General features: G+C 36.8%; 1 protein-coding gene across 2 annotated transcripts in view; it reads right to left on the bottom strand.

The window, feature by feature from the left end:
* The window catches only part of Arap2 (ArfGAP with RhoGAP domain, ankyrin repeat and PH domain 2), a 170969-nt gene that overhangs the window by 48300 nt on the left and 94874 nt on the right, over positions 1-27795 (bottom strand). For both annotated transcript variants that reach the window (XM_087909032.1, XM_087909033.1), the window contains exons 16-23: positions 23398-23542; positions 22401-22503; positions 21551-21749; positions 21312-21375; positions 10413-10576; positions 6191-6403; positions 2925-3030; positions 95-242 (exon numbers count right to left, since the gene is read on the bottom strand). In XM_087909032.1, the coding sequence (XP_087765158.1) occupies positions 95-242; positions 2925-3030; positions 6191-6403; positions 10413-10576; positions 21312-21375; positions 21551-21749; positions 22401-22503; positions 23398-23542 (1142 nt within the window). The remainder of the gene's footprint in view (positions 1-94; positions 243-2924; positions 3031-6190; positions 6404-10412; positions 10577-21311; positions 21376-21550; positions 21750-22400; positions 22504-23397; positions 23543-27795) is intronic.

Raw genomic sequence — 27795 nt, 5'->3', positions numbered from 1 at the left:
ACAAGGACCTGAATAACATCCTGCAAAAAGGAACGTGTTTTGCAAGCTGTGATGCCTAATCCATTGTAACAAGAAAAGGGCTTAGAATTCTTACCTCAAATATTTCAACGTAATTATTAATTAGATCTTCGATTACACTGACTTCTTCGCTAGTTTGTCCCTTAGTTTGAAATAAGCATGATGAAAAGACCAATGCCAAGTTATGGGCATTCATGTGATTGATTTCTGAGCACTTCTGAACCCTGTTATGGGAAAGTATATCTCATTATGACATACTTGTATTCAAGAATTTCATAGAAATACAAGGCAAAATCCTCAGCTATCATTTTAAAACACACACACACACACAAACACACACACACACACACACACACACACTGTATGGAGCTCTTCAAAATAAAAGGTTCAGTGGGGATTTAAAGACGCTTACAGTCTACTTAAAAACAGAAGCAAAATTACTGTTAAAAGGAGTCTTTCAATTCCCACTTTTTCACCCCTCCACCCCCACAGTGCTCAGAGACTGACTATACATAAACAGTATCAACCAAACAACAGCTCATGCCCAGAGCACAATAATGAGTAAAGTCCTGGCTAGAAATGATGTATATACCTGCAAACAAAACTGAAAGAAGTACAAGGGCAAGAAGTCAAGATAATACAGGCTCCACAGGGACTTGCTGAACTTGTAATGAGGGATGTCAGTTCACAGGCAAAGGCTACACTTTCCACAAAATGCACCATCGGTCAGGTACATACACGCTTTAGCTTCTTATCAGAGCTAAAGAAACTGTCCCCTGGTTGTCATTTTTCATTAACCAGTGAATCCCACCAGAGGGGCTGCTAAGCTAAACTAGACTTGATGAGACAACTACTTTCTCTTTAACAGAACAAAATCCAAATGGTTCTTTATGACTTCTAGGTCCTTTCCCAAACAGGTGTTCATCCAGTTCAAAACAGGATATCATTGCATCTCCACAAGCAAAAGCATAATTAAAAAATACAGCCATCCTTATCTTGGAAAACTACCAAGAATGCCTTTGCTTATTATTTATTAATATGTCCACACAGAGTTGAAGAAGCATTGAATCTCCAGGAACTGGAATTACATATGATTTTGATCTGCCATATGTGTGCTGGTAATGGAAGCCGAGTCCCCTGAATGATCAGTAAGTGATCTTAATTGTTGAGCTAACTCTTCAGCGCTCGCCCCCCTCGCCTTTCTAAAATAAATAGATATTGACAAGTAAATTAACTCTTCTAAACAGTAAGCTACAACCTTTGGGTATTGCAAGGAGCACTATAAATATTCACTGATATAAGTTAACAGTGCTTCACAAAGCAATCACCCTCACAAGGGAGAATTCCAAGGATAAGAATGTCGAGGAGAAATACAAGTGCCTGTTCATGACCTTATTGAGTTTTCACTAACTGAATATAGAGCAGCTACATGACTCTTGACTTAATTACTTTGGAAACACACACACACACACACACACACACACACACACACACACACACACACACTCCAAGAAAGAGCAAACTATTCCTGACTGAGCGAGGTGCTCATATATATAATATAGACTCTAGTAGATGCATGCAAAAAGGAGTAAACATGGTAGTAATATATATGATAATGTCAGAAATCCATAATGAAATGCAAATTGCATAGTAGAGATTGGATAAAGAAACTGCAGTCATCATAGATGATTTACAAGATAAAAAGGAACTGGAATTTAATAATGGAAGAGTAACAATTGCAAGTGCTAGTCCAGACCACTTCTGCACTTTTATCACGTGAAACCGTAAACATCTAGAAAACTGATCTCTGTGTCTATCTGTGTGCCTCGGATCTCAGAATCGCAGTAGGAGACTCTCGCTTTAATTACTCTGTAGTGCATAATGAATACGTGGTGAGCGGAACTAAGTGGCTGCTACTGATGGCAGAACTGAGCTGTTATTCAGGGCAGCTATTGAATTAGAATCTTTAACAATCTGACTGTATCCAAGGTGACTCCCACTTTTGATGACCTCACCCAATTCCTGGCTTTTTTGAGCGTCTTTCGGTAATGCTCATATCACAGAGGGTCATATCATCCCTCTATGAACCTCTTTAGCAGTCAATACACTTATTTTCTCTGATTACTTTAATTTCTGGAATAACTGTGTACACTGCATATTTTTTTCTTTCCTTCTTGGTATTGTGATGCTGTTCCCTTTATTTCATAACCAGTTTTCTCACAGTCTTACGCTGACCTTCTCATCAGAGTCCAAGGAAATGTTTCCTTGTTAGGCTTTCCTGTCTCTTCACAAGGATTCCCTTTACAGGAGATACTATGCTGAACCAGATTATACCAGTCATTTCTTTTAAAATCCAAACAGCTAATATGACTTACAAAGCATTTCATGACCTCCTGCCTATTGTCAGATGCAGCTCCTCTGTTTCCCAGGCACCCAGATGCCACAAGGTTCCTGTGTCTGTCTCCCCCTGAGGAGGCTACATGGCATCTCACTGACTCTGCCTTATTTCTCTTATCATTCAGTTTAGTGTTACTGTCTAGTTTTATTCCACTAAGCCACTGGCCAAAACAGCTTTATTTATTGACCAATAAAACAACACATTATCTTCTTCAACTTTGTATTTGGAAAAGTTTTCAATGTCCTGCTCATTAACAACATGTCAGAGCAGGGTGTGGGGGAGCTGCATCCAATTAACCATTTCTTACTGATTTAAGAACATCGCCATCATACTCAACTGTAATTATACCTTAATTACAAAAACATAGCGTAAAGTAACGGTTTTTAAGATTTGTAATTCTTTGTGTAAGATATGGAAGCTCAGCTACACAACTTTAAGTTTCAAAGACAGTGACATATTGACAATGGTTTTGCCCTAAAATGCTCATAAGCTTCAGGAGTCCACTAACCTGTAAAGGTGTTCAATTATAGCTGCCAGCGTCGCTCTGTTGACCCCTGGAAGAGTTCGTATGAATGCTCTGTATTTTTCAGTTCTTTCTTGTTCATCTTGCGTATCTAGGGAGAACATTCTTTACATTTAAACTAGCCATTTATACCAAAAAGTTACCTGCCAATATTATTGTTAAATAAATTATGAGTATATAAATGATACGATCAGGTTTCAAGAGTAAACATTCAAACTTTTTACATAATTGTCTATAATTCTAAAACAAACAAACTATTTACACATCATATAGTCATATACTATAGTTTTTATAATGTCCCATTTAAAATTAAGTACTTTTAAAATTGTAGGGCAAGAGGATTTTTTCCTTTTATACAGCCTATTTTTATGGACTTTTACATCTTAACAGGAGCACAGTTAACAAATTATTCAAAGTTCATTATACATTGAAAATCTAAGTCAAAGGTATATTATATCTGACAATAGAGGGATATCATCAATTGCATTTGAAAAGGTATTTCTGAACCCTTTTTCTTATGGAACCCTAAATATCTTTCCAAAGCTACAAGACATCGCAGAACTATGAACTCCACTATTTGTTTGATCTTCATAAGGGGCCTGTTACCAGCCAGGCAGCCTTCAAATCTCAGGGAAAGAAGAGGGACAATGAGAAAGAGGTGATGTACAGGTCTTCACACCACAATTCAGATATCAGAGATAATGGGCCTTGTGCCTTTGTCATGAAAAGAAATTAACTGGTCCATCAAAAGACAAATAAGAAAGGATTGCCCTCTCTCCTCTTAACTGTAGAAGTCATATCTCTGAAGTAACTGAGAACTGGGAACTTTTCCCATTGTAGAATTCAGGTGGATTCCACTGGCCGTTCAACTCAAACTAGTATTAGCTGACATGGGAAGTACCAACCACTCTTCAGAGCAACAACTTCTGCTGACTTTGCAACTACTTTCCTGGTACAATCCCCAGTGACCTTTGGAAGCAAGGTGCTTCCATTTCCTGCTTAGGCCTACCTAGCTATTACTCAAGAGTCAGGGACATTCCAAAGATTCTTTAAATGTCTACAGTCACTTGAACTGTTCTATAAGATCCCCAAGGGAGGCAGGAACTGTGACACATTTCCCAAGTACATTCCTATTCAAAATCACAAGTGTTGTCTCTTGTGCTCATTTAAGCCACACATAAGATCTATCAAAGGAAATGCGGTGCCCAGAGATGACTCCAGAAAAGCAAGAAGGGAAAATATCCAAATCCCCCAATAAATTTAGAATTATTTGCTATCCCAGGATAATCCAAACATTCCCCTGCACGTCATCTAGTTTATGGCTTTAGAAGCAATCACATTTATTCAATTAAATCTAATTAACATCATAACACTTAGATCAAGCAATAATTCTACTAGAAGACATTTCATGCACTTTATAAAGATAAACAGATATTTACCAAAAAAGAAAGCAATTAGAAGACAAAATTTGGGAAATATTCCAGGTCATATAAAAAATATGGTGAGTGGGCAGAGGAAATGTCTTTGTGGGTAGAATGCCAGCTGTGCAAGCATAAATACCTGAGTTTAGATCATCAGCACTCATGTACAATAGCCAGGCATGGTATGTGTTCCTGTAATTCTAGCATGGGCAGCCAGAGAAACAAGATTGATTGGGCTTTCAAGGTAGCCAATACTGTCAATTAGAAAGCTTCAAGTTCAGCGAGAGTCAAAACAATAAGGTCAGAAGTGATTGGGAAAGTGACCTGACACCAACTTATGGTATGCATACCTCCCCAAACACATGTGCATACATCACACATACACACACACACACACACACACACACACACACGCACGCACACAGGGCAGGGTTATACAGCAACCAGTTTAGCTCAGAATTGGGGTAATTTACTAAATAAAATCACATACACACATAAACCCACACACACAAAAAAATTACAAAAACCAAAATATATGGAGCCCATTTTGTGCTGGCCATCTACTCCTGGGAATGCACCCTGCCCTGGAGTTTGCTTGATGTAGCCAATGATACTCTATTGGAAAAAGTCAATTTTCCTGTCCCATTCCCAAAAAGTACCAATTACAAACAGTTCTTGGTTAGGGGTGGGACCTTATGTGTACAATCCCATCTCAGTGCTGGGAATTTGTCTGGTTTGAACCTGTGCAAGTCTTTTATGCATGCTATCACAGTGCACAATTCTGCTGTTGATGTTTTCACTTAGAGAAAGAGCTAAAGAGAGAATACATGAAGTTGGGTGGGTGGGGATATAGAGAGGACCTGGGAGGAGGTGAGAGAGAGAGAAAAGAATATGATCAAATACATTGTGTATATCATTCAATTATGAACACAATCTTGGGATTGCAATTCTTGGGGCAGTACCTAAGTCCAAGTTGGCTATTGTGCCAGCTCCTGCTGATTATGTGGTAACATAATATAGAAACTTTAGATGATCCTGATACTGAAATCAAAGTAGAATACACATTGAAAGGGTGATACAATTTTGTACCATAGTCTCCACTACACTGAATATGCAAAAATGCAGCATTTTAACTTAACAATTATGGGGCAATAGATTGATTGCATAAGTGAATAAAAACAAGAAAATTTAAAAATTAACTATAAAGAATTCAAAAGAATTAACAGTGTTCTTAGAATATTCATGTATTTTATAAATAATTGGTATGCTACTACAAGAATTCTTTGTGTTTTTTTGTTGTTGCTGTTTGCTTGTTATTTCAGATAAAGTTTCTCTGTGTAGCCCTAGCATTTCTGAAACTGTCTTTGTAGACTAGCCTCAAACTCACAAAGAGTCACCTGTCTCTACCTCCAGAGTACTGGGATATACTTCTATTTCTTATAAGTATGGGAATAAAATCTATAAAACAGAAAAAGATAAAACTACTAAAATGTTCTTTTTGTTGTACTGCTTCACCAAAGGAGACTATTTAATTAATGTGTGCAAAACAATTTTTAGCAAAAGTAACATGACCTAATAAAGAATTTATTAACCATTGGTCTATTAATAGATTCATCCCTTAAGTTTCTCTATGGTACAACATAACTTTACCTTATTATGTGGAACCCAAAGAAAATGAACAAAAACACTGTCAGTTATACTAACAAGAGGTAGGTAAATGACAAGAGAATCAAATGCTGTTTAGTACTTTTTAGATGATCGAAGACTTAAAAGAAAGACCTAATTATTAAATTAGAAGGTAGGCATAACGTGCTGACCCCAGGACATTACCTAATGCGGAGACCCAGTATGGATAGAGCTCCTTTGTGAGAAGTGCATCATCAATGTCAGACAGAAAATTCTTCAGCACGCTCGTCACATCTTCAAGTTGATGTTTTCCAGCTCGCAACTTAACACTCCTTGCATCCTTTTTGAAACTCTCCAGGAGTTCACTTATGTGCGAAGAATCACCATTCTTTTGATAAATGTTCTTGCATCCTAACCCTGTGATAAACATGTAGAAAGTTGTGAGAAGTATCTTAACTCATAACCTATTTTGATATGTTAGGAAAAGAACAGATTCTTCCGTGGAGATCATGAACAAAGAAAGTTATCAAACATGAAGTTAAAAACCTTGCACCCCTCAATTTTAAAATAAAACCCACTGAATAAACGACCTGATCCTCAGCCTCGGCAAACCTTCACAGGTCTCTCTCTAGTTCTCTATATTATCATTTTCGAAGGCATTTCTACCTCAAGAGGAATTTTCTCAGTCTCAGAAAGAAAGCTTACCTACATTTGGACAGAACAGTATAAAATTCTGTAGAACATTTCTCATAGTCTCAACACTTATTTGTCTATTATTTTTGTTGTGTCCACCTATACCTTTGCCCAATGTTCCTGACTCACTGTCTCATCGGGTACCCATAAAAGTCAAGGCAGTGATTAGTGGCAGAACAGGGGCAAAAAATGATGGTGGCGGTGATACAAACACACAAGTCCTTTGCTTCCTCCCCAGATCTTTCTCCTTGTGAAGCCAGGCTAAATTCACTGTCCTTTTTTATGTGCCCTGATTCCTGTCACTCCAGGCAATCTTCTGGAGCACTGTCATTATGTATATCAATGGTATGATCTAGATGTCCTTCAGTTTCTGGATAATGACAATCACTTGCAGCGTTTGAGAAGCCCTAAGGATCTGCTGCCAACATTCTGTTAATCTTATGGCCTTTTGTGGTTTCATGCTCTTATGCCTATTTTCTATCCTTCCAGGATGATTTCTCTAGTATTCTATCTATTTTGCTCTTCAAGTCTTAATTCTATTCTCTTTCTACCACCTTAGAAAATTCCCTGCATGAACCTATCCAGCTTTATCACCCCATGTATAGCATACCTGTCTTTACCTGGATTTTATCTCTTAAATTTCATTCACCACACATATAAATGCCATCATATATACACAGACAGACACATATACCATTTAAAACCTTATAGGAAATGATAAAACCCCAAAGAAATTAATTTTCTGCCCCTTTCCTCAGCTTCCTTCCAATCATATTTTAAAATCCATCTCCTCAATTTCAATAGATGGTTTTACTTTTTCCTTATCTTATATGACATCAGAACCTTTGTAACTCATTTCATTAAAAATATGTCAAAAATCACTCTTCCTTCTGGTCATATGCTATTGTCTGTGTCTTAGGCTCCTCATTACATTATAAAGCTCGCTGGCCCTGTTTTTATGTAGGCCCAATTTGTCTTTACAATGTTGATGATGACAATATAGGTCTGATAGTCTTGTCAGAAGCCTAAATATCTAGAGGCAATATTCCTCATGCAGGAATACAAAACTTAAACAATTTTATAATTAAAAATCTACCAGAGCTGGACTAACCTCATGCCTCTTGCATGTGTCCTTTCTTTGCATGCTACACTCTGGGCACATTGAACTACACACACATTTTCCTAAACAGAAAACCATAAAATTATCTATCATATGCTCTACACTGGAGAAAACTGCCATGCACACTGTAGAACAACGAACCTCTCTATCACAGAATCTTATACCCCAGGATATAACTATCTGCCCATGGGCTTGTATTTAAGCCATAAATCTGTGAGCCCCTAAAAGTCAAAGAGTCAGATATTAAGTCCTGTTTTTTTTCTTTAAACTGGCAGGAACAGTACATTGGAAAACTCAAAAGGCACTTGGTGAACGGCTATTTACTACAAAAATAAGTAAATTCTAGGAAGTAATTTTAACTATGTGCCTGAGAGACAACATCCCTTTCTAAGGGGATTTCTAACACCCAGTAATTAAACAACTTTAACAGCTTCTGGCTCTCAAGCTTGCAACCTTGAATTTGATCCCAAGGACCCATGGGCAGAAGAGAAGTGAATCTTACAAATTGTCTTCTGACCTACATACACATGCTGTAGCATCAACACACACACACACACACGTTTAAAAGTACTGAATATAATTGTATATATAAGTTAAAATAACTTTCTCTACAATTTAATTACTATACTTGATTTAAAGATTAAATCCATAATACATTTTGAACTTGGTAAAGCTCAAAATATTAACATGGAGAACACAGAAAACTAGCCTTTACATTTTAATCCAAAGGCTAAGACATTCAAAATAATTACTACTGTAGAGACTCTTAGGCAGACACTTGCATCCTGTGAGCTCTGTGCAGCACTCAAATTCCTATCAAATCTTAATGTAGGTACTTAGTACACAACAGTTTTATCCCATATTCTACTAAAAATATAAACAATCATTTATTGGCTTTATGACTTTAGAGTAGAAGTTGATACACTCTGTGTTAGTTGTAAAGTTCTTATAATATACCGGATATAGTTGAAACCATCTAGTGCTTAATGATTTTAAATTCAAATAAACACCATGAGGAAACTTGTGATTTCCCCAGAGAAACATTCAATTGGTTACACTGGGACTACCTGTGTTAGTTTAATCATTAGTCAGCTCAAAATGATGCTATGCCACTATGAAACTAATGTGATGTGAAAGTTCCCTGTAAGCTTATGCCCTTGCTAACACAGTATGTGCCCCCACATCCCTGTGAAATGCAGCCAAGTTAACATGGATGAACACAGTACACGAATACAACCGTTTCTCAAATAAAGAGGACTGCAGCAGGTAAGAAACATATTAGTGCACTATGGTAGCAAAGAAATCCCTATAGTAAGGGCCACACACACGATTATGTGAATAATCTCAGTATACATACAGCACAAACACAATGAATATTGAAAATAAAAAAACTTGGATTTTATTTGAAGTAAAATACTTAAGATGACACTCTTGCCGAAGAGTTTTTTATAAATAAATATAAAACATTATAAATTCAATTTCTGAAAAAACCTTTTTATCAGAATGCTTATTTCTGACAGATTGTCATCTATCATGTCAGCAGCTTCATACATGATAGAGTGAGATCCAAGGGGACCTGCTCACTCTGCCTGCACACTTCTTAACAACACATAGCATTTACTATGTTTTTCTCACTCTTTATTTCTTCTTTAAAACACCACAAGCACCTATAACTCTAAGAAAATAAAAAGTTAATACAACTTTGGAAATACTATCATTTTATTCATTTCTACATCTGACTTATTTTTGCATAAATGTCACTTATCTATCTTCTAAAAAGTCAAAAACACATTATATTCAATCTGCACGTCAAAGTACATATAAGCAACAGGGCACTAGCCTGACGTGCACAGGCCCTGGTTCTGAACAAAGAGTCACATAAACAAACAGACAAATGAGTGAATGAATAAATTAATAAATGAATAAATACTTTATATCTTTTAGACATATGAATGACGTATGTATCCTTTGAAGATCGATGATAATTTAAAAACAAAAATGAAGACAAAGATTACTTTCCAGGTAAACTTTAAAAACACACCTATCACATGAAATCAAAATTGATAAAGTAGCTATAGATCAAATTTTTGTCTGCTAAGTATTCATAAATGCATCTGTAGCAAATAATCTAATCATTAAAATGAATGATCATCCTTAATATAAAACTCTGACTATTGCGCAATAAATGAAATAAACACCCACCTGTTTAATTAATTAATTATTTATTTTTTGCTTGCTAACAGAAAGGACATCATTTTGTATATTACCCCATGATTTTGCTATTTCTAAAACCCACACACAAGCATGGTGAGTTACGGTTGGCTTTGTTCTCAAATTTTTACCACTAAAAGCAGTCTTTAGTAATTTTATGTACTTTATGCTATTTTATTTAATGGGCTACATAGCATTTTCACAGACATGAAGGACCAACATAGCTGTGGGAAAGGATTATCCGGTGTCAATGAGTGTGGCTGGGAGGACTGGGAGCGGCGGAGCAGCGCCTGTGCTCTTAGTCCCTTCACTGGTGTCCTCACAAAGGGAACAGGCACTGATTCGTTCCCATGGAGGCACCACTCAGTGCTAGGAGTTGAATAGACGTCCTGTGATACATACCGTACTGTGTAACAAATGCTATGCAGCTGTTCACAATAATGGGGACGTCATTTCTGCAGAGCTGCTGATCTTGTAGTGCGCTACCATCTGTCCCTGCTGCTTTTTCAATTGCAGTATGCCAGACTGTGAAATCCAACTTGGTATGCCCATGGATGTACAGCGTTCTGTGAAGTTTAAGAAACACTTCATATTATGATTTTGCTTTGCTTAAAATTACTCTCTACACAGATTACCCTAAAATCCACATAAATGTGATCTTGTCTCACACGTGAAAAGAACAAACAAAAACCCTTTACTTTACATTCCACCCACCAGGTGTCTTTCAGGCCCTCTGATGTCAGTTAAGGTCACACAGCACAGTGGAAACTACCAATTCAGTCTTCCAACTCTTCCAAGTCCCTAGGTCTCCAATTCCTTCTCTAAATAACGCAGTGAAAGCCACTCCAGCAAACTTCACCAGTACCTCTAAATATCTATTTCTGGCTAACAAAAAGGATTTTATAATTGTTGATTTCCTTGCCTTTAAAAGGAGGTAAAGAACAAAACAAACATCTGATTTGCCTTTCCTATTCAGATTTCCATTCTCTGAAGTCATTAATTCTTACCCCTATCTCCTTTCCTCTTTTTAAATAGCCTGATTGTGTGCAGTCTCGGTACTCTATGGACATCATGGGTGAGCCACAATCCTGTCTTTAAGACAGTGCTTTCACCTGTTCCACAATATTAGTGATTCCTAAGTCCAGATCTCTAGGCTGGAACTGGCCTTCACAAATGACACCTTGCTAAGATCAAGGGCACCTGGAGAGCTAGTCTCTTGGCACAAGTCTATATCCCCAAACTTGGGCGGGAGGGGGGGAGCAGAAGGTAGGAAGACCACAAGTTCAAAATAAGTGAGTGGTACAGTGGCAGTTCATGACTGGCGTCCACAAGTTCAAAATAAGTGAGTGGTACAGTGGCAGTTCATGACTGGCGTCAACTATACAGCAAGAGGATGCCTGAAGAAATCAAAACTAAATATGATGTAGGATTGTAAAAATATATACCAAACTCAAAACACAGCTACATCAGTTACTTTCTTTATAACTTAGATGAGTTCTCAGTATCACTGTTGGGGAAATGATGATAACACAAAACTCAGCATATAGCTGAACAACTCACGATATTATAACTATGCCCTAAAGCATGTTGCTAAGAAACACTGGTTTTGGGTACCTCTACCAAGAAAAAAGAATGTAAAAATTTTCACTCTTGTGATAACCAACTGCTCTAGGAACCTATGTCTCAACTTATTCTATTCCACATGGTTCTCCTGAAATTTAGGATTCACTACTTTAGCCTGGATCCTGCCAATCACCTCCACAAAAATATGAACTTTTTTCTTTTTGGTTTCTGTTTAAGCTAAAATATTCACTTTGTTTGCAGTTCTTCTGTTCTTTAGAACTTCATATTTCTCTTTGATGTCACCAAAACTCCTGGCAGAAATCTTTTTCTGGTGCCCTCTTTTTTAAGTCTCTACTCTTTACTAACACCAGAATACAATTTCAAAAACATGGGATCAATGACACAGTTTGGATAACTATCCTGTCTTTAAAGTTTTTGTATTTGCAATAGAAAGGTCTTCATGCCTTGGCCTGTGTTTTCCACTGTGACTCTTTTAACATCTCATCTTTGGCTGCACAAATATGTGCTCCCCAACAATGATGTCACCCAGGTGAGGATTTCAGATGCTCTTGATGTCTCCCCAGGTTTATGGGTCACAGGTCCACTTCAAATAAATAGTCACTCTGACCTATCTTTTATCATTTGCTGTTTTTGTGCAACCTACTGGTCAGATACCAAATGTTGCACAGACAAGTAAAAAAGGTACTTTGGTCTCTGCCCAAGACTGGTCTCTGGCATTTACTGGTGTGCATCTCCAAACGTTATCCTCAGTACAAAATTTAAAGCATGAAATACCAATGCATCTCACGTATATTGACTCTAAGGGATACACACTCCTCAATCTTGTTTTTTAGCTATCACTTGGCTACAGCAACAGTAAGAGAAGAACAAGTCAATGAAATCTTGGTGCTTCAGAGGTGACTTAGGGAAAAGGAATGAAGTCTTTCCCATTTTTGAACATCACTCACTGTGACTTTAAAAGAAAAAGAAAATCTGCCGTCCTTTCCTTTTCTCTCTTCTTTCAATGCTCTCCCAGGAAGACAAAGCCAACAACTGCACTCTAACACAATTCTGAAGTTGCTGGAATTACGTTTTACTAACCCTTGTGCCTGTAATCCTCAGCTCTTGCTTTCTGACATCTTCATCTTTTATTTTAGTTTTTTTATTTTCCACTCTACCACAACTGCCCAGACCCAAAGATTCTATAATTTTCTCTTTGAAGAATTCTGACAAGTGGTCCAGTTGTTCTACATCATACAAAATCCAAAGCCTCCTACCTCTGAGTTTCTGTCTACTTGAAATATCAGACCAAATTATCTCCAAAAAGAGCAAAACCTTTCATATATACACCTAGTTAAAATTTTGATTTTCTTAATTCAGGTAAAGACAGTAATAATTTTTCTGATTTTAATTTTAATAATTTTAATTCAGAATTTTGTGGCCAGCGTGACTTAAAATCCTTGAAAATACAAAGGGTAAATAATCTTGTAGCCAGTGCAACAAATTCAAAATGTAGCAGTGAACCTTTAAGACCAGTATAATTCGGTCACTAACTGTGAATATCTCAAACTCTGAATTTTCCATCTAGTCAGAAGAAATCCCACAATGGAAGGTTAGCTGTCTGCTTGTGAACTAGTAAGGGCTAGAACAAGCAATGACAAGTCAACTCCAGTGTCAACTTCTCAACCACTGAATCTTAAAATATATTATCTACTGTAGCTCATGGGATGCCTGACATTTAACTGCATTAGCTCAACAATCTTCCATTCTGTTGCTTATTTAAAATCTAGACGCACTGAGTAAAGCATCATAATATATTTTCAAAGTAAATGCTGACCAACATCGTATCTTCCAGTGCTACTAAACAACCATTTCTCATTTTGAATAAGAATTTCAAATAAATATTCAACTGTGTTCTCAATATCTGGAAAAGTTATTTTGAGACCTCTAATCATAGCAGATTTATATATTATAATTGACAATTCCCCCAAAATAAATTGCAGACATATAAAAACATTTAATTTGTTTTTATTAATGAAGGAAGTTTGATAAAATTTAGAAGTCAAGTTCTAGGCCTAATACATAAAATTTTCTTAAAATTGTAATATATAAAGGAGTTATTATTTATAATGGTTTGAGTTTAGACAACTGAAATGAATCTGAAGTCTCTTGAAATAAGTAATGAATCAGACTATACAAAACAATTATCCATAAATAACTCAAGCTGAGAACAAACACCATACACCATAAATTTGACTTAAAAAGAAATAGCCTATGAATTTATAGAAAAATGAAAACATTTATGTGTGCAGCAGAAATATGATCATTGATCATTAAAGAATAATACACATAAAAATGCAGAGACTATATGCATAAACTAGTCTAATAATCATAGCTACATAGATATGTATATGTGAGATATATATTGAAAACAGCAATGCCAGGTTTTCCAAACATTTAAGATGCAAGAGTATTTAACAAGACACATAAAGTATTTTATAGACTGCATAGATATTCTGAAAAGCCATTTGCCAATTTGTACAATGAAATAACAATTCCAAGAAGAAGACTCTGCAACAAGCGCACAATTTGAAGTGAACTCAAAATATCTGCTTCTGTAACTCTGCCATGCATGTGTGCTTAGCAATAAGCCTGTTTACTAGCCCATCTGATAATGGACGTAAGCTTAGATCTGCCACATTCCAAGTCAGAGAGAGCTCAACTGACTTGGAATACAGTATGATATACATCTGGATAATGTCTACACAGAACAGAGAATATATAATTATACCAATGTATAAATTCTGTCATATTTTCCAAAACATCAAACTGTCTCTAGTTAGAAAACTCATGAATATTTTGTCTCTTTCTTCCTATATATCCCTGTTCAAAAAAGCTATAATAAACAAATGATATAAATCAAAGGATTCACTCATCCCTTACGGTCAAGGTACGTGGAACAGACTTCTGAAGCATGTCACCTGTGCTCTGCACTGAGAGAGAGGGAAAGCTGTCTGCCACACTCTTCATTAATTAAAAAAAAAGCAAACTAAAGCAAAGATGATATTTGTTTGAGGCCCAAGGATAAGAAAGGTCTGGAAAGCCAGTTTTTTTATTTATTTTTAATTTTGAGAATTTTATATATGCACACAGTCTGCTTTGATTATATTGACCCCCCTATTCCTTCTTTACAATTTATCCCCTACCCACCCCAACCACTCCTTTTCACTCCCAACATCATGTGCTCTTTCATTTAAACCCAGAGTCCACTTAGTGCTGCCCATACACATGTACATGGATATAGCGCCATCTACTGGAGATGGTTAGTCTTTCAGGAGCCAAGTCTCTGAGAAAAACTGATTCCTTCTCCCTTAGCAGCTATCAACTGTCAAGAACTTTCTAAGTATGCCAAATATCATCCAGTCTATGATCCTGTGCTCAAGAAATGAAAATCTAAACTCTTGGTCTTCAGTTCCAAGACATGCTTGTTCTAGAAATGGCACTAAGGTCACTTCTTTCTTGTCTTCCTTTGACAACGTCACAAAATAGGTTTCCTGAGGAAGCTAGATCAAAGACAGTACTGGAAGGAGTCTGTAACTTGGTCCTATTGAAATACAGCAATATCAATTTCTCTTCTTTTATAAAGAGAATCAGTACTGGGTGTGGCTGTGTAAAATTTTAATCCCAGATCTCAGGCAACAGAAACAGCCAGAAACTCTGTGAGTTCAGAGCTGGCCTGATGAACTACATAGAGAATATGATGTCTTCAAGTGAGAGAGAAAGAGAGAGACAGAGATGCAGAGAAAGAGACAGAAACAAAGAGACAGAGAGAGACACCCAGGGATAGAGGAAGCATCTATTCTGCCTTGGAAAGTGTGCTATATCTGCAACAGATAAAGCTCTAAGATATCTGGAAATGTTCACTGCAGCTTTGTTTCCAGATCCTAAGAAAGCCCTCAAAGAAGAGCACATTAATCACCACCACAGTAGCCATTCTGCTTCTAATGGAAAAAAATAAAACATTCTATTTCTGTGAGTAACATTTGCTCATTAGATTTGTAATGCACTCATTTTAATTGTGTGGTCAAAACATTTTTAGAAATGCCTATGCCCATGTGACTCCTACCAAGATCAATGCATAAAAACATTCCCATCATTGCCAAAACTCCCACATTGTTTTTGAAGGGATCCTATCTCTATCCATCACCCACGAAAATATCTGGTCAGTTCTCTGTCAAATATTAGACTCCTAGCTGATCATTTTCTATAAATAAAAGGCCATGCTGTTACATTTTGTATCTGGTTTCATTTATTCAGCACAACATTCTTAAGGTTTAATTATATTGTTAATATAAATATCTTTAGAATAGCAATTAATTAATTAGTGTTCCATGTATGCATCCAATCAACTTTGTTTATACATTTTCACTACGAATATTTTTCACTATGAAATACATATTCTCTTCCAAGTTTTTAGCTTTAGAAACTGAGCTGACTTGGACCATTGTACTGTTATAACTATACATTGTAATGTATTTTGTGTAAATATGCCAAAGCTAACTCACTAGACTATAGAGTAAGTATAGTTTTCCCTTATTTTAAAAATTATCTGTCATTGGTGAGATGGCTCAGTGGATAAAGTGTTTGCCATACAATTGTGAGGATCAAGTTCAACAACCATGCAAAAGACAGTAGGTACAGTGGCCTACCTGACACTCAAGAGGTCAATATGGCAGATCCCTTGGCAAATTGGTTAGATAGGCTTGACAAACCCTAAAGTTCCAATCTCAATATGACTCAGTAAATAAAGTTTAGAGGGATAAAGGAAAACATCTAAAACCTATCTTTGCACATACACAACTTCTGTCTGTGCCTTAAAGGTTCTACCGTCAGTCACATTATGGCAGGTGTTTGTGCCTGACCTCTTAGAGGTCCACACTGCAAGTGGACGGATAAGAACTGAGGAAAGGATGCAGAGAGAACTGTACAAAGACATCCAAGCTTTACATGTTTCCTTCTGCTTTGATATCCTGTGAAGCCAGGCGCATGGGACTCCTATGTCTGAAATCTGCCACATTGTGCCTGGGTTTCCCAGTCTCTGTGCCATACGTGTCTGAGAAAGCCAAGACCACCTAAAGGCTCACCTCATTTGATTCCTTTCCTTCTGTAATCATATTCCAGAAATACCAACTGTTACAAAATCTGAAAACAGTTGCTTCCTCTCTTCTGTCAAGTTTTCTAGTTATTTAAAGAGGAACAGCATGAGCCATGGGTGATTCCAGGCTGCCAGAAACAGGTGTCTGGCACACTGTATTTAGCAGTGTGACCCTAACATCTACTTTTTACTTTAGATACTTTTTTTTCCTACTCCTTCAGATAAGAAATCGGGAAAAATAAATGGAATTTTAGTAAGAAAAAAGAAAAATGCTAATTATTAAGAAAATATGCATATACAAGGTGGCATCAGTGAGAACAATAAATTAAAAATATTATTATAAGTAGATTGTATAGATTGAAGCCAGAGCTCAGTAAACAGCCTCAAGCCACCTGATTCCTCAAGGAGAATAGAGCCAGGTTTGCACTCTCACCTCTCACACTATCAGACAAACACTTGTACAGGGAATGTGAGCAAAGAGCTTTGTTGATATTTCACTGACTGCAGAATGAATCCACATCCTCACATTTAACAATAACTTCTAAAATGTTCTTTTGGGGGATGCTTTCTGCATTCTTGAAAAGGTCCTGAAAGGCTTAGGAATTAATTTAACTGGAAATGCAATATGCCATCTGCCTGTCTTCCCAAGCCACGGCCTCAGTTTTTGCCTTCAAGTTCTCAAGGTTAAGTCCTACTTGGACTGCATCTGTTCCTAGTCCACACAAATTCTCTAAGCCTGTTTTGTCTAACTCTTCAAAACCTCGGTTTCTCAGTTGCATCACTGTATTTATAATGGAATCAAGATCTATTAAAACTGTACTTACTCTTTATGGGCGAGGTTCTCCTTCTTGTTGTATGATAAAATGAGACACTCTCATTATTTTCTATATTTTACTTAACTATATATTTAATAATTAATGTATTTATTTATGTGTTTGTAAGATAGGCTATCACTCCGTAGCCCAGAATGACCTCAAATTTACTATTATCCCCCTGCCTCAGCCTTTCAAGTGTTGAGAGTACAACAATGAACCTTACATACTGTGTACTGAGATACTTCTCAATGAAAATAAATTTTGAAACAAATACAATATATACTCAATATTCACCTTTTATAATAACACACTTCATTCATATAAATTTTCTTTATCATAAAACCATTTTAAATGTACAACAGAATAGTCCTTTTCTAAAAGAAAATAAAACTGTAGGTGTGATAAGAGAAAAGAATACCCCCCTTTTTTCTGGGCAAAATTCAGAGGAACTCATGGCTAAGAATTAAATCACAAATTTTGCAAAAGCAGTCAAGCTGATATTGTGGGCACTGGGCTACTGTTTAATTTGCAATTACATGCACAATTTAGAAACCACTTTAAGATAATTTAGCCTCAGGAGGATCACTAACATAACCTCTCCCATAAAGCACAAATCCAGGGGGAGAGGAAGCACATACAGAATAATTTAATAGAAAATAAGAATCTTAAATTTAGGGTACTAATCTCCCAAACTGAGCAAAGTCCTCTGTTCCAAAACTGTGGAACATATTGACATGGCATTTATTCCCCAGTGTTAGATTCATTATGTCTGGGATTTGCAATTAAAACCAAAATGCAGCCAGCCTTGGGAGCCATCAAGTGCAATGTACTTTCCTATAGGTCAGCCAGGGGACTGAAAACAAAAACACATGCAAAGCAAACCACTTTCCCTCCTGTTTCTGATAACACAGCTGAGTTATTTCCTTTGTTTAATATAACTAAAGCCTTTCCACAAAGACTCGTGATAGGTGTCTTTGGCAAGTGTGCATGCAGCTTTGGGACACAAAGGCAGCAAAGAAAGTGGCTTATTTGAAAGACAAGCACAGAGAGTGGGGGTTAGAGTGCACAGACAGTTTCCAATTTTGAGAAAAAGGTGTTGTCGTCTGCTGAGTATTTCAGTGAAGGGGAGACAGGATCAACTGTCTAGGAAAATGCCTTCTGACCTCTTAGTCTGTATATTCACTAACTTATGAAATCTACTCAAACCATGACTACTTTTTTTTTACACAGAGAAATTCCAACGAGGCACTGTAAAGGACACAGATTCATATCCCAGGTACAGCACCAGCCTGCACACCAGAAACCCTTAAGTATGATCACCAAAGCTTTATTTTCCAAAATAGTAATTTTTAAAGAACACAAAGAATACACATTAAAGGGAGGCCATCTGGTTTACCTTCTGCTTAGAGCTTTTTAGAGCAAAATTGCTCTGTGTGTGGAAAATATTATTGCAATACTCCTGTCTCTAAACACACTCATGATATGCATATAGAGATAATTATCAAGCAGACTAAAGTATATATTTAAATAGGGACTGTATACACTGGGTTATTATCAATCTTTGAAGTTTTTTAGTTTAGAGAATTCTTCTTCCATCTTGTCATTAAGAAATATTAATGGATTTATACCTTTTAACCAAGGGTAGATAGGTATGGGAAATGTGTGAAATTAATTCATTAAGTTTTTATGATTCGTGTCTCTGGTTGAAAATGCTAATAGCAAAGCAACAACAATAGAAACAAAAAATAAAAGGTTAAACTTGCAGTTGCTTAATTTCCCTGAACATGTCTTATTCACGCTACCATCAACCCGAGTGCCTGAAAGCTGTTTTTTTTTTTCCCAAAGCAACAATTTTATCAGCCATCAACACTCTAGTTTAGATTACAGTCAATCTTCACCAAGGGCCTAACACACCAAAGGAGATTAAAAAAAATTCTGTTATTTGTCAGAGCATTAACTCAGCTTTTCAACAGTTATGGTAATAATTAACAAGCCAAGTGTGAGACAGACAAATAAGGGAACACTCTTCATGCAGTCACCCAGGATGCACCTCTAGTTCATAGAGCAACATCTCAGCATCAAGTAGAGTGAACTCAGTGTCCCACATCATGCATCAGCTCTCCTCAGTGTGTCTTAACTGGGAATAATTGTTTCATGTTGGGCCCTTTATACGTTTAATCCTTCCCTTTTCTGGTCTCTTTTCATCCTTTGAACTCATTCAAGTCCATGCCATCATGAAAGAAACTGTACATATTGAATTCCGAGGTCAAATATCCTATCTCTGTCATCTCATTAGCCTCTAGACATCTTTGAAAGTTTGTCCGTACTAAGATGTGAGCTGTAATAAATGCAGTTACTTTTAAATGGCCTGTGTCATAAATGGTAACTTTTCAGGAAGAGTCAAGGAAAATGAGTTATGAATATATCACTGTATTTTGTTTACTCTAATTCTTCCCTATTTCTTACTTTTCATCTTGCCATCTAACAGACATCTCCATTTACTCTCTCCAAAAATGAGTTCTTAATCAGCTATTCCAACCTTACTAAAATCCTATCTCTACTCAGTATATATTGTTATCTCTAAAACAGTATTATTATTCAGGTAACTGCTGTAGTCAAAACTCTGGAGCCATCCTAGAGAAGAGCATTGATCTAATCCATCAACACAGCATATTCTTTCCTGATACATCAAACCACTCATCAACACTTAGGTTAACAGATAACCCATCTCTTGCTTGACCCCACAAAACTCTAACTGGACACTAAAGTTGACTCCTGTCCTTTTCCCCAAAGTCATTCATAAAAGATTTCTTCAAAGATATAAATGAGATATTTCCACTATCCAGTTTGAGTCCTTTATCATTATACTTAGAATAAAAAAAAATTTTTACATGCGATGACTTGCAGTGTCTTATATGATCAAGGATACGTTTGAAATAATTTCTTTCCATTTTCTCAGTCTTTTCCCCCCTCCCATGAGCTACAATACCCCCCTTTATATAACAAGCTCAGACTTCTAACAGGATCTTCAAGTATCAGTGCCTGCATGTCCAGAACACAATATCTGAGGTGCTAGATCATAGGACTCCTCACTTTATTCAGACATTTATTTCATCACGATGTCTGTGCTCTCACCCTCACTAACACACAATACTGATCTCATTCACTCACTTTCATTAACTTGTCCTAAGTTAAATCCTTCAGAGGATTTATAATTGATAGGCAATGATAAAGAACAGTTTTTTCTTGAGTATTTGCTTTGGGGTTCCTTTATTATTTATTTATTTCATTTCCCCCATGACAGTACTTGCTTTATGAGGGCAGAGAGTTTATTTTTCTATCACTCTATCCCTAACACTTCAAGCATCCTGATGCATTGGAGATGCTTAATTAATAGTTCTTGAAAAACTAAGTGGATTCATGAAATCAAGATCTAATTATGAAAGACTCACATGCACAGACCATTTTTAGTGCTGCAGACCCTAAACACACACCTACAATCATCAAACTCCTACCATATACCTAAATGAGCATGGCCCAGATCTACAGAAAACTATAAAAATCGATCATGCTACTTTATCATAAGATATATGAAAAATTGTACCTTTTTGCTATACTCTACAATGAAAGCCTAATATAGTTTTTATAAATAAGAGATTCTCAAATGTTAAGATAATGGTTTTTTCCTTAAGAGCTTTACCAAAATATCCTACTCTTTGAGAACTAGAAAACAAAGTAACAACAACAAAAAGACTAAAGGGTACTCACCTCCCTTTTTCTACTAAAAGTAGCACGTCTAATTTTTCTCCATTTTGAACCACTGTACTGATTGCTGGAGAGATAAAAGGATGAATATTTCTTTTTTAATATTAAAATATTCATAGATACATGATTAATATCATTTAGTCACAAGTTTGCGGTTAAGGTTTCAGAATTCCATGTGAAGCTGCCATTACCACATGCAATTGGGAGGTATGGTCTAACAAGAAGGGTGGGGGTCCTCTTACTTAGCTCCTGCAGTCTTCTTAGGTGCATTCTCTCTTCCTGAGCTTCTTGTGTTTGAAGGCAAAAACACAAACTAGACTTGTCCAAAGCAAACCAGCCTTTTCTCCACTGGTCCAGGGCATGGCAGTCTTTGTAGAAGAGTTGACCAATCAAATCATAGTCAGCTTCTGTTAAGTTTTCAGCAACAAAGGGAACAAAATGCTGTTAAAACAAATACAGAAAAGTAAGAAAGACAGTGAAAATAGGAAGGCCCTTCCCTGTCTACAGATAGAGGGAAAAATGAAAAACTTATCTTTATTTTCCTGTTTTAAAGATTCCTAAGCAAATGCCAAATTCAGAATAACTAGTTAAAAAAAAACTATGCTATGAAACTGAAAGTAAACAGGTAATGTATATTTTTGAACAGCAGCACCATATTTCTTGTTTTCTTAGTACATAAGAAAAATAGGAAATATTCTTCCGTAGTTCATGGAATTGTAGAAAAGGTCACGTTCTCATATGTGCTCCATTCACATCATTGACTAAATCTGATCATTTCCTCATGGACATTGGAAAATAACATACACATGAGAAGGCACAAGGTGGAAAATGGCTTTACAATGAAGACTCTACCTTAATCCTCAAGAACACAGAATTAGCTTTTAAGAACAATTTTTATGAATGTTCTATATGAATTTCTTGTCTTTTTCAGGCCATAGAAGTCTGCTTTTATACTTTTTTGATGGCCATCTTTGAAAATATGAAAACTTTCTTCCAAAATTATAGCTAAAATGTTCATGAATCTTTGAACCTCAACTACAGACCTCAAGTTAATGATCTTTCCTGGACTTAGCAAATACAAAATTTAAATACCTTGGCTATCGTCTCTGTCCATTTTCTTTGAATCTGAGATGATTCAGCTCCAAACAAAAAGACACGTTCTGAGGGTAAGTAGATCTCAAAGACAAAGATTGGCCTACAGCAAGCACAAATAGGAAGACACCACCACGCAGAGTAAATGAGTGTAATTTAAAACGTTCAAAATCAAAAGAATCACTTTATGTAACATCGAAAAATTTTTAATAGAAAAATAGCACCTTCAGCTGATAGGTAGGATATATTGGTAATTATGTAATAATGACAATAGAGTTTTTGTAATTTAATATAAATAACACTGTAAAATATCTCTTATTATAAGTATTATTAACATTTCTTTTCCTAAAACCAATTTTTATTTTAATATTTATACATTTTCATTAACTATTCTATAAAACAAAGTGCAAAACTTTCATGCCATTATCTCTCAGGCTGTTTCTAAAATCCTTCAGGGGTCCAATAAAGTTTTCAAGTATGTAAAATATATTATGTAAATAATTCCTAAGATTTTAATTTAAACATTTTCAGACAACAAAAGTACCTAAATATATCTCAAAATTTATCTTCTAATATGATATTTAATATGCTTAAGGATTGTGAATGTTGCTCAGTGGTAGTGTTCATCTGATATTCTGCTTACTTTAAAAATGAGCCAATAATCATGGAATCTTCTCTTTTCTCATGCTTTATATAAGATGCCCTTTAAAAAATGTTATTATTTTTGTTTTTAGTCCACTATTCAAATTAATTATAGAAGCAAAAGTACTTTAATGATCAACAATGGAATGTTATAGTATTAACTACTTTTCAGAGAATTTCCTGTGTTTTCAGGATTATTATCTGTTTTCAGATTAAATGAACTGGTTTAAAGATACCATAGCATCTTTTTACAGGAAGCAATGGAAAACAGGAAAGGTAACTAAGTCGTCATCACCTGGTACAGGGACGACCAATCCCATTCACCTCCCACATAGATGCTTAAGGGTAGACATACCCAGTATTCAAATAGAAGTCCTCTTTATGGACAACCAAGCAGATAACTTCACTGATGTTGATGGTGCCATTAGGTGTGGTACATTTGTCATTTTCATAGTAGCTCAAGAAGCCACCTTCCAAAACACACCACTTTTTATTTGTCTCTAAGAATTGAAAACAAGACAAATAATAAATTGGACTATAATATAAACTTTTAGAAACAAATCATAACTGCACTCAGATAATGAAAAGGACAAATTCCGTATTTTGGAAAACAAACATCAGACTAACACACAGTACATAAAGCTGATATACTTTTGCTTTCAAAGACATTATCATCTAACTGCAAAGAATGTTCCAGACAAAAATGGATGTGACACTGATGACCAGAGAAGCAGGGCAATTCATAAAGTGAAAAGCTGCCAAACAGCTCCAGAACCACAAAGACTGAGGTCTTCACAGGGTGTTATGGGAAGAACAAATAGAACAAAACCTAAAACCACAGAACCACAAAGACTGAGATCTTCACAAAGTATTATGGGTAGAAAAAATAGATCAAAACCTAAAACCACATCTATTGTAAAAGTAGTGTTCAGAATCTACAATGTCCATAGTGTGTTATTTAGGAGTGTTCAAGTTCTTCCTACAGAGGTCAGCACGTCATGCATAGAGGCCAAATTCAACCACCATCACCTGGCACAATCAAACTTCTTGGTACACAGTGATACCTGTTCCCTGTGGGTGGCCTGTGGCTCATTGGCCACTAGAAAGACTGAACTAAGCTAGGACAGAAATTACCTGATCCACAGAGTTTAAAAGTTTGCTATGAGATTCTTTAAAAAAAAAAGTTGCTAATCCTTGACTAGGTCAATGGACGGAAGGCACAGAAACGGTTTTAACTGTGGAATACACTCAGGTATGAATTTTGTGGATTTTGATTTTACTTTAATCAGTATACTTGAAAAAGTAAAGATAAGTAGAAAAGGAAAGCAGAAAATTAAGTGAACAAGGAAGTGTAAGGGACCCCTTAACTCCTCTGGATCCAGTGTATGTTTCTTGCTACCAAAGAGTGATCAATTTCAGCACAGCCGACTTAACCTCCACTAGAGGAATACCTGCACAGAGAATATGGACCTGAGAGAGACCCTAAGCCAGAATCTAAAAACTGCTAATGAGCCATGCTTAGAATCAAAGCATACATGCCTCACACACACAGGAATGCCTTTCACTGGTTCTTGTTCCAGGTTCTCGTCTTTACAGCTCACCTCCATCAGATGGAAGGCTACACTGTGCCCCATGTAAGTTGGTTTGTAATGTTATTTATAAAAGAAAAGCATTTTAAAGTATATCCAAGATGAATCCATTCCCATTCCTCTCCTAAGCCCCAAGTCAATTGTGCTGTAGGACACTAGATCTAATTTCAAAGGGATCTCTCCCCCATCTCTCTCTCTCTCTCTCTCTCTCTCTCTCTCTCTCTCTCTCTCACTCTCTCTCTCTCTCAAACACACACACATACACACAGAAAAAAAAAGATAGCTACAGTTCATAAAAACCAAAAAAAAGAAAAAAGATTCCTCTGAAAGACAACAGACAGCACATTCTAATAAAAGCAATTATGAAGAATTAAACAGTGTCCTACAAGATTCTAGAAAAAGTCGATGGGCTCACACTTCATGAGTACAGAATTAGAAGAGAAGAAAATAACTTGTGTTTGTCCAGGAAGGATCCCTCCACCTCTACCCACTCAATGTCCACCCTCACCACCCACAGCCACATCCACTCCCCACCCCCATCTCCTACCCTCACACCCACCCCACAGTAAGTTCCTAAGCAATATCACTCCTGAGATACAAGAAAACTGGGTCTCTTCCTCTGAAGCGAGCAAACAAGTCAGCTTCTAAACTATACCTCAAGCACTTCCTGAAGCTGCAGTAAAGCTTACGACAGGAATACAGGGCTATACAATGGGTCACTCACCAAACAGAGTAGCTGTCAATTATCTTGCCACATATAATAAAAGATTAGAGTCAGGACTCACCTAGACTCGTAGAGTACGCTGCAAGAGACTGAGTTCAGCATTCTGACTGACTCCAATCATTTAAAAGAAACCATCAAATGGGTGGTTGTCCAAGAGCCCTCAGGATAGCCTTGGGGACACCAGGACTTTAAGTCAGTGATGCTGGAGTAACACTGGGCACCAGAAGTATGAGGGGCCATATTTCTGTTGCTTGCTGCCACTAACTCTGTGACAATTTGTGAACCTGTAGATTCACAGTAGCATGATAATCACATAATCAATAAATGTTGATGTTATTTTTAAAATGTTATACTTGACGGAAAGCATTCTGCCTCAAATACTTGGAAAAAAACAAAGAAGCCTTGACATTGGAGGATTTCCAACGTTTGATTTGATACTATGGTTATTATAATTACAAATATTCTTTGTAAGGAAACACCTGCTGAGGTAATTCAAAGAAAGGAAACTTCTGAAAATAATAAATAAATTAAAAGCATGAGTGAGAGAAGGACACACACACACAGAGAGAAAATACAAACATGAGGATAAAACGATTTAAAACACAAATGTTTGTATTATATGCGCTATACATACATGGGAATTCTTCATACATTCTTTTAAGTTTCTTTAAACCTCAAATTAAGCCAAAACTATGAAAGAACAAATACACTGACTTGAGTCTTGATTTTTCTTTTATCCCTTCATTGGACCCTTAGAGAAGAATAGCGATGAGAAACTGAGAAAAAGACGATATAACATTTGGCAAAACAACAGCGAAAATCCTGAAGCTGGCAGGACTGATACACTCAGAACGCCAGAGGAGATTCAGGAACGACAAGCAGAATAAATCCTACATGGTCACTGGAAAAGAACGTGAAGAGAGGCATGGTCAGTTCTTAGATGGAGGCAATGCTACTCCAGGGATTCAAACTTCTGAGGCACAGTCTATGTCCTGTGCCATTACGGAATAAAATCATGAAAGACCAGTAATATTTAAATGAAAAAAATTTAAATATTTTATTTCCCTAAAATATTTTAAAAGCAAGCCTACATATTAACAAAAGGCGTTCAAGAACTAATTTGAAAAGGCAGATGGCAAGAATAACCTTCATAAAAGAATTCAGAGGGATATGGCACAACGTCTAACACAAATGCACAAAGAGCCAGAGATGACTCTTCTCCACCAATTCCTCACTGCCGTTTACAATCCCCTTAATGGGAAATGTGTTTGGAATGATAACAGTCAGGTAGTCCCATTAGCGGCAATGTAGGAGCAGGCCATCCCAGAGGAGAGCAATGAGAGAAAATTCCATCTTTCCCACAGCTTCTGCAATGCAGTCCTTTATGGCTGGGGAGCAGGTTTCCACAGCAGCACACAGATTCAGAGCTAAAATCACCCAGGCTCCTGAGAAACACCAGAGGGACGGAGCCATAGAAAGAGACACTGGATACCCTACCTGGCCAGATGATCAGGTTACACAGGGTGGCAGAAAATGGAAAACAAAATCATAGCACCCAGCAGAGGTCAGCCCTCATTGCCCTTCATGACACATGAGTTTGCTCCCCTCTCATTAGACAAGAACCATTCAAAGGCTTTAAACACACAGTGCCCAAAGGACAGATGCACAGAACAAATGTGAATCCCAAATCAAATTAGGCAATTTCTAAGCAAACAAACAGGAGATCTTTTTAAAGAGGGGACTTCATAGTAGTGAGGGCTTGAAGAAAATAATCCTACAGTTTCTTTCATGTCTATGACATCAGCTGCTTTAGAAATGGGCCAGAGGTCAGACAAGTTTGGCATGGTTCTTCTCTTCGAGGATCCAGAATAGCAAAGGTGAGGTAGGGAATCTTGACATTCCTGTTGATTTGGGAAAAAATGAAAACCCAAGAAATTGTAATTGCCAATGCCCCTGAAGAAAAGAAGAACCTTCTCTGCTATAGAAACCAAAAGCAGTTTTTGCAAAATGTCCATCAAAGTGAAATCAGGGCCATATAATGGGTTATTCTCAGGACTTGGCTGGTTAACAGAGAGGAGTCTGTATGTGAGGAAAGAGTGAAAGATGGAGTTCTTAATTTCTCTTCAGTTGGGACAAGGAAGACCAACATTCACATAGGATTTATGCAAACCCTATACGCAATTGCACAGAAAATCTCTTTTAGTCTCCCATGGAGCACTATGGATGGTCTACTTTAGAGCTGGGATGATCAAACAAAGCCCGAAGGACAGTGCACATAAATTCAGAAGCAAACAGGAATCCCTAAGCCACTGTCCCTGCTGTGAACCCTCAATAGCCCCTCCCCTCATCTCCAATTCCATCAGTCTGGATCATGTGCACAAATTATGTACGAATCCACGGAGTCTGCAAAAAGACATCACTTCTGTGCCCGAATCACTGG

This window comes from Myodes glareolus, chromosome 8, assembly GCF_982192425.1.
Source record: "Myodes glareolus chromosome 8, mMyoGla1.1, whole genome shotgun sequence".
NCBI lineage: Eukaryota > Metazoa > Chordata > Mammalia > Rodentia > Cricetidae > Myodes > Myodes glareolus.
This window is presented reverse-complemented; position numbering and strand designations above follow the sequence as displayed.